Raw genomic sequence first — 8,606 nt, 5'->3', positions numbered from 1 at the left:
TATATATATATATATATATATATATATATATTGAAGCAATGGAAGTGACACTGCTGATGAGTCCCAAAGTTAGTGATGAAACCGATCCTGTGTTTCTAACTTTGTTCATAGGACAGTCATCTCCCCTGTCAGTATATGTAAATGTGCTTTTCACACAGCTGTAAGAGTTTTAACTCTTATTTCTTGCAATATAGGTGCTCTCAGCACCCTCAGTCACAATTAGTGACGATTAGATTTTTCTTATATGGTTTTATATTGTACCTAGCTGCTTTTATCAATATATGCATGTGTGTGTATGTGCATTTATATGTATCTGTCTATCTGTCTTTAAGTATGTATGTATGTATGTATGTGTGAATGTATGAATTAATGTATGTATGTATGTATGTATGTATGTATGTATGTATTCATGCTTATAAATGGATTTTAAAAAAACACATAGACATACGTCTTTCTTTATTTCTAGAATCAGATTCTTCTCATCAGTTACACGTCCTGCGAACCGAAGCATAACATCTGGCAATAAAAGTTTTACTGATATTTTTGGCAAGTCAGTATTTTTGGCCTCTTCAATTACTACCAGACCATCCATGGATATAATGGCCGGATGCTGTATAAATGAATAAAGGAATAAATTAGAAAAATCTAGAAATGCTTTTATAGTATGCTTTTTAGTTACCAAGTATCCTTAGTCTTTATTATTTAAGTCATTGAAGAAGGGATTATTTCAAGGCTTTACGGTAATCCATTGCTCTAAAACCCTGCGTTAATACATCTCCAACTCCATCTATTTAGCTCTCTTTCTCTCACTCTCAATGTCTTTCTATCTTTCTCTCTAACATTATCTCCCCTTCCTTTCCTCTCTTTTTCTACTGAAGTAGCCAAGGCGTAGGAGTGGCTGTGTGGTAAGTAGCTTGCTTACCAACCACATGGTTCTGGATTTCGTCCCACTGTGTGGCACCTTGGGCAAGTTTCTTCTACTATAGCCTTGGGCCAACCAAAGCCTTGTGAGTGGATTTCGTAGAGGGAAACTGAAAGAAGCCCGTCGTATATATGTATGTGTGTGTGTGCATGTATATTTTGTGTCTGTGTTTGTCCCCGCAACATCGCTTGACAACCGATGCTGGTGTGTCTACATCCCCGTAACTTAGCGGTTCGGCAAAAGAGACCGATAGAATAAGTACTAGGCTTACAAAGAATAAGTCTTGGGGTCGATTTGCTCGACTAAAGGCGGTGCTCCAGCATGGCCTCAGTCAAATGACTGAAACAAGTAAAAGAGTAAAGTGTATCTCTTCTATAGTAAAACACTTATCTCCATCCCACTATTGTATTCTAACCAATAACCTTGCATAAGGTGACTTCCCTCTGTTCGACTCCCTCTCCCAGCTGAGAAGTCATTGCCTTGCAAGTTACTGGCAACCCTGCTGGTGCTGGTGCCACATTAAAAGAACCAGGTACACTCTGTAAAGTGGTTGGCATTAGGAAGGGCATCCAGCCACAGAAACCCATACCAAAGCAGACAATGGAGCCTAGTGCAGCTCTCTGGCTTGCCAGCTCCTGTCAAACCACCCAACCCATGCCAACATGAAAAGCAAACATTAAATGATGATGATGATGATGATGATGATGACGATGATGATAACAACAGTGACAATAATGATGATAATGATGATGATGATGTTCCAAGGCAAACTGGGTTGCACTTTTATCACTTGATTATTTTTCTACTCATGGCCATTACATCTTGATTGAGAAGCATGTTATCCAAAAATCTTCATTTTAAAACATGTGATACTATTACAAAATTATATAGATGTTTTTTTTTATTATTTTATGCCCCAAAACATCTTCACTATATTCTTTTTCCTTTTGCTCTTTGTCTCCTCTCTCTCTTACTTTTACCATCTGCGCTAGTGATGTATCTCTTCAACTGCAAAGCACTTATTCCTGTCCCCCTACTAATATTCTAACCTCTCATTACCTGACACAAAGCCACCTCCTTTAATACTACTCCCACCTCAGTTGAGAGAGCTCTTGACTTGCATATTACTTGGTGACCTCACTGGTGCCACATAAAAAGCACCCAGTACATTATGTAAAGTGGTTGGCATTAAGAAGGGCATTCAGCTAAAGCAGACAGTAAAGCTTAGTGCAATCCTCAAACTCACTAATTCCTGTCAAACCATCTAAACCATGTCAGTATGGAAAACAGGCATTAAATTATGGCGATGATTGATTTGGAGGAAGAAGTTGTGTCTATGACCTTTACATCCCTCAAAGTCGATTATGGTTGCAAGTCAGCGGTTGTGCAAGAAGGGAATTCCAGAAAGCTGATGTTCTGGGATGTTCTCTTTATTAGTCCTGGGTTTGGATTGGGTGTTCAATCTACTGCAGTGTAAAGGCCTCTCCACCCACCACAGTCTGAAGTGGAAGCCGTGAATTTGAGCTTGAGATCATGCTGGTTTGATGAGCCTACTTTGCTACACTGGCTCAACATGGCTTGCCAGAAGGATACACCCAGGAGTAGTTAAGTCAATTACATTGACCCCAGTGATCAACTTATTTTATCAATCCTCGAAAGGCAAAGTCAACCATGACAGAATTCGATGGGTATGAGTACATAAATCTATATAAAATATAAGCAGCCTCAGAGCATAATCATGTAAACACATATGATAGTCAGTGCATTCTGGGTGGCTGAGCATTGTGGGTGCTGTACAAGCAGAATCTTCGACTGATCACCAACACAAATTATCACAGATCAATCCATGCTAAGTGTAACATGGTTCACAATGGAGTATACTGTGTTGCCTCAGATCGATGATGAATGAATCATTAATAAACAAGACTCTGTTTGGTTGAGTAATCTCTTTGAAGACAAAGTAAAGAAAGTGAAAACATGTCAAATCAAATACTTTACCTTTCCTTCAACATATGCCTGGAGATACATGTAAACTTTTTCTTTATTACATATTAAATCCCATTTTGAAGTATAATTGACATACTGATGTATAAAACTTGAAGTTCTGTTCAGTCCATATTCTGGTGTCAGCATAAAATAGCCACTCCAGGTTTCTGTAAGAAAGGTTTATAATATTTTGTCTGCATGACATGTATATTGTATGTTTGTTGTACTTATTATGCATACTGACAATAAAATATTGTATTAAATATCTTATAAGAATACAAAGTTATTGACACAAATTTAAATTTCAGAAAATAAATGAAGTAATTTTGAAATATGTAGTTGGCATGTGAAAGCAGTGTTGAGAGTTAATCAAATATTTAGATTAATTTAAATATGTTCAGGACTGCTTGACCTGTAAAAAACCATTCCCACTGCAGTTTGCCATGAATTGAATTTGTTCAAAGGCAAATTGACTGCAGTATTTATCCAGACATAAAATCTTTTATGTGCTATGTTTTAAAATACAATATATATCAGAAGATGAAGATCATCCCACCAGCAGTAGCAGCAGCTAGCTAGAATGCCAGATACATTTCAGCCCTATTGGACCTTGTCAATGGCAGATACTCAAAGTCAACTACATGCTTAAATGAGATTTGTTGTCGCTGATATATAGGAAACATGGAATAAAGCATTCACTGGTATTGCAAATAGTTGCCTGGCTAAATGAAAATTCATTATATGCAATAAAAATAGTATTAAATCAAAATAGCCATCTATGTATCATACTTAATGCAAATACATCGTTGATAAGTCCCAATGAGGCCAAATGGCATCTGGTGTTCTCTGCCCAAATTCTGCCTCTCACACATACCCAGCAATGTCATTCTAAAGATAAACAATCACATCATCAAGATCACAAAGCTATGAGATAATGCTTGATTAATGCAAATAATTAAGCATTACATTTTACAGAATAATCTAAATGCTAAAGAGTTAAACCATGCTAACTAATTAGAGAAACAAAATCATTAGATATTCATCTACAAGACAGAACATTGTCAACCAGAGTCATTATTCTGATGTTTTTATCAAACTTTCCATCTAATTGTAGATATTCCCTCTAAAAAAAACATATATTTCAATGGACCAATGCCAAAGGAAATTAAATTTGAACTATAAACAGCCCTTATGATATAAATATTAGTGATGATGCATACTTAAGATACATATTTTGTTTATGTCCTCATTAGCTGTGGGATAGCATCCTAGAAGAAAAGTCCCTTAACTTTCTAGCATTTAAATTGACCATATCCGGGCCCAAATATCTTACCTGTTTTGACATTCAAACTGGTAGCCTCACACACCTACCCTACAATATCATTCTAAAAATAAACAATCACCTCATTGAGACCTCAAAGCTATGAGATAATACATGATTGATGCAAGACAATAGGAATAAATAAGCATGACATTCAACTAAGTAATCTGAACACAAAAAAGTTAATGATACTTACTTTGAAGTATTCAGTGTTTTTTAACACTTAACATCTTAGAGGGACTTTTACCCTTGGCACTATCCTACAGCCAATGAGCACACAGACAAAATACATATATTAAGCGTATGACATTGATGATGTGAAAGGAAATGAATTATTTTTAATTTTCTCATACTTGGCTCTTTTTTGGTATAATAATGGAAACCACATTTGTCATAATTTATTGAAATCAGAAAACTTCTGTTCTGCATTCTTTCACTCCACCCAGGGCCCACAATGCCAGGGTAGTGACATGTATAAGCCTGGAATCGGTAAGAAATTTAAAATGTTTTTATGGTCCACTATTCTCATTCAGGTTTCTTTTAAAATTGACTCAGAAGAAAAAGCGGCTGAGTTCCTTTGGAGTGTTAGGCTTCATGAAAGCAATGACCAAGATCTTTGGCATTATGTCATGCTTAAGAAGACCCATCAAGCCAAGCAAAATCACATTCATGGCAGATATCGGTGTCTCGCAAATGGTACCCATGCCAGTGGCATGTAAAAGCACCCATTACGCTCTCGGAGTGGTTGGCATTAGGAAGGGTATCCAACCATAGAAAACCATGCAAAATCAGACTGGAGCCTGGCACAGCCTTTCAGTGTGCCAGTCCAGTCAAACCGTCCAACTCATGCCAGCATGAACAATGGATGTTAAATGATGATGATGATGACGATGATGATGTAATAAATAAACTTACGATCTGAGTAATATTCATGTGCAAGCTTTTTCCATTGATCTGAGGTAATTTTTGACATAACTTTCAGGTACTTTTCATGGTCTTCATGTGACATTTTGAACTGAATATCGAAATTTTGTTGTAGAAATGGTACTTCCAATTTGTGGACCAAGTTAAACTCACTGTCATCAACTTTCTCAAAAGAAAATTTATTGGCAACTTTGGTAGATTTCAATTCGTGGCTGTAATTAAGATAGTTTGTTTTTTCTATCAAATGGAACGTCATGTCAGTGTTCTTAGGTAAACGGTTGCCCTTGAAGGAGATCTCAGCCCACTTCCTGAAATTGGAATGGTGAATTTCATTTAAAAACAATTATATAGTTTCCAAATATATTGTAATCAAAAGTCTATAGTCATATGAGATTAACCTGTATTGTGCAGGAGCCAAGTGTGTTTCATTCCATTCATGTGCATCGGACACACAGGAATCAAGTTATCTAATTTTTGGTAGTGGGGTACTTTCCGGAATTCTCCACATGGTGCCAGATACAAGACAACCCAGTACACTCTGTGAAGTAGTTGGGTTAGCATTAGGAAGGACATCTAGCCATAGAAACCACACCAAAACTAGCAGTAGAAGCTAGCACAGTCCTCTGGCTTGCCTGCTCCTACCAAGCCATCCAACTCATGCCAGCATGGAAAGCAGACATTAAATGATGGCGGTGGTGGCGGCGGTGGCGGTTGTGGTGGTGGTGGTGGTGGTGGCGGTGATGATGATGACGATGACGATGACGATGATACAAGTTAAACAGTAAATTTTTCAATGTTTTTTCTCTGCTGTTTCCTTTCCAATTTATGATAAAGACCAGAACTCTAATAATATGGGGACCAGGATGTGTTGATGCTACAATAATTCACTCTGTAAGCATTTACTGTATCGAAACTGAACACTTGAGAAATATTTGTGAGAAAGGCAAGGGAATAAAACATGGCTAACCCTTCTGCAAAGAAATTTACTTCTTCCTCCCTCCTTCCCTTCTTCCCTCCCTCCTTCAATCCTTCCCTCTTCCTCCACCTCCTCCTCCTTTTCCTTCCTCTTGCCCTCTTCCTTCCTCCTTTCCCCTCCACTCTCCACTTCCTCCTCCCTCCCCTCTGCTCTTCTTTACCTCTCCTTCCCTCTCCTCTTCTTTCTTCCTACCCCTCCTTCTTCACCCATCCTTCTGCCCCCTTCATCTTCACCCCCACCTCCTCCCCTCCTCCATGCCACACCTCCTATTTACCCTGATACTTGAACTGAGGAGGTAAAGGAATGAATTTGAAGTGATTGACTAATTACATTAGTCTGATTGACTAATTACATTGGTAAGCAGGGATTCCAAAACTAATTTCATGTTGCCTCAATCAGACAAGCAACAGAATGGCAGAAAAAAAATTGGGAGAGAAATGATCGAGAAAAGAAACAAGATGATGATAATGATGATTTGTGGTGGTGGTGTTGTTGATGAAGATGATGATGATGATGACTTAGTATGCAAATTTTATTTTTACTGGCCAGCACAAAGAGGCTGTGAGGACAGATTTGCATATGATTAGCATATGTTGCACTACCAGCAAAAAATTTGGTCGGTTCAGTAGTGATGGGTTTTGTTGGCACTCCGTCGCTTACGACGTCGAGGGTTCCAGTTGATCGAATCAACAGAACAGCCTGCTCGTGAAATTAACGTGCAAGTGATTGAGCACTCCACAGACACATGTACCCTTAACGTAGTTCTCGGGGATATTCAGCGTGACACAGTGTGACAAGGCTGACCCTTTGAATTACAGGCACAACAGAAACAGGAGGTAAGAGAAAGTTGTGGTGAAAGAGTACAGCAGGGTTTGCCACCATCCCCTGCCGGAGCCTCGTGGAGCTTTAGGTGTTTTCGCTCAATAAACACTCACAACGCCCGGTCTGGGAATTGAAACCGCGATCCTATGACTACGGTGATGGGTTTATACACAGACATATCTACAGTATTGAAAACATCCTGGCCACACCTACACTTGGACACATTCCTACATTCATATATGGATGCATCCACTGTTTAATTAACGAAACAAATGAAAAGACTTACTTTTCTCCATCCAGTATTTGGGCAGCACCAAAGGCTGCATCGACCTTAATCTTCTCCTGACCATGCCACTGGGGGTAATTAACATCAACCTTAATTTTGTGTTCAATGCTGTATATTGTTTTAGATCTTGGGTTCACCTGTGGGATGGTCTCAAATTGGACTGATACACGGTTTATCCAATTTTCAGGTCCATTTTTCAAAAAGTTATAAGCCTTATAAAAGATATCATGGTGGGGTCCTGGTGAAAAGGTTGGAGAAGGACTCGGCTGTGAAGTTGATGGTGGTCTTGTTCTAATTTCTGGTTTGGGTGTTTCCTATGGCAATAAGAAAGAATAATTAAACAAGTATATAAATAATTTATATATATATATATAATTTATATATATATATATATATATATATATATATATACAAATGCTGAAATGTAATATATACAGTTCTAGACATGCCATTATATTTGATACCACAATATATACAAGAATATAGTAACTCCGGCACTAACATAGTACCAGAGAAAGAAATATCAAGTTCTATATACAATAATAGTATTACAAGCAAGTCTCTGTACTTGTAATTCAATGGGCAAGTCTTGTCACATTCTATATAATGCTGAATCTCTCTGAGAACCATGTTAAAGGTACACATGTCTGTGGAGTGCTCAGCCATTTGCATGCTAATTTTACGCGCAGGCAGTTCTGTTGAATGGATCAACAGGAACCCTAATTGTCATAATTGACAGAGTGCCAGTTATGGCAGATTTGGTGGAGGTAGAAGGTTTTAGAGTAATGTAAGAAGAATATAAAGTTCTGAGTATCTAACCTGAAAATCTCCAGCGCTTATCCTCTTGGCAAGATCGGCAAGCTTTTTCAGAAGTTTCTTAGTTGAACGTCTTTTTCTCTGAAAGTAAGTAAGCAAATATAAAATTTAATGTGTGTGTGTGTGTGTGCACGTGTGTGCATGTGCCCACGTGTATATGTGTATGTATTGAAATGTGAACTATTTACTAATTTACTTAAAAGTTTGTAGGAGGAACTGTTCAGATAATAGTTTACAAGAATATTTATGGCAGTAATGACAAGGAGGTAATTTTAGAATCTATTGGAGATTTAATAACCATTTCTATGGTTAGTATAATATAACATTATATACATATAATTATTACATTCTCCACCTCCACCCCAATGCACAGACCTCAAAATATAATCTGAGTGGCTGTGTGGTAAGTAGCTTGCTTACCAACCACATGGTTCGGGGTTCAGTCCCACTGCGTGGCACCTTGGGCAAGTGTCTTCTACTATAGCCTCGGGCCGACCAAAGCCTTGTGAGTGGATATGGTAGACGGAAACTGGAAGAAGTCCGTCGTATATAT

At 38.0% G+C, this 8,606-nt stretch overlaps 1 protein-coding gene across 1 annotated transcript in view; it reads right to left on the bottom strand.

Annotated features, from left to right (window-relative positions):
* The window catches only part of LOC106876216 (uncharacterized), a 105,688-nt gene that overhangs the window by 22,058 nt on the left and 75,024 nt on the right, over nt 1-8,606 (bottom strand). Inside the window, exons 25-29 of the mRNA XM_014924684.2 lie at nt 8,057-8,134; nt 7,238-7,551; nt 5,145-5,461; nt 2,921-3,075; nt 449-610 (exon numbers count right to left, since the gene is read on the bottom strand). Of these exons, the coding sequence (XP_014780170.1) occupies nt 449-610; nt 2,921-3,075; nt 5,145-5,461; nt 7,238-7,551; nt 8,057-8,134 (1,026 nt within the window). The remainder of the gene's footprint in view (nt 1-448; nt 611-2,920; nt 3,076-5,144; nt 5,462-7,237; nt 7,552-8,056; nt 8,135-8,606) is intronic.

This window comes from Octopus bimaculoides, chromosome 8 (genome assembly GCF_001194135.2).
Source record: "Octopus bimaculoides isolate UCB-OBI-ISO-001 chromosome 8, ASM119413v2, whole genome shotgun sequence".
In the NCBI taxonomy this organism is placed as follows: domain Eukaryota; kingdom Metazoa; phylum Mollusca; class Cephalopoda; order Octopoda; family Octopodidae; genus Octopus; species Octopus bimaculoides.
This window is presented reverse-complemented; position numbering and strand designations above follow the sequence as displayed.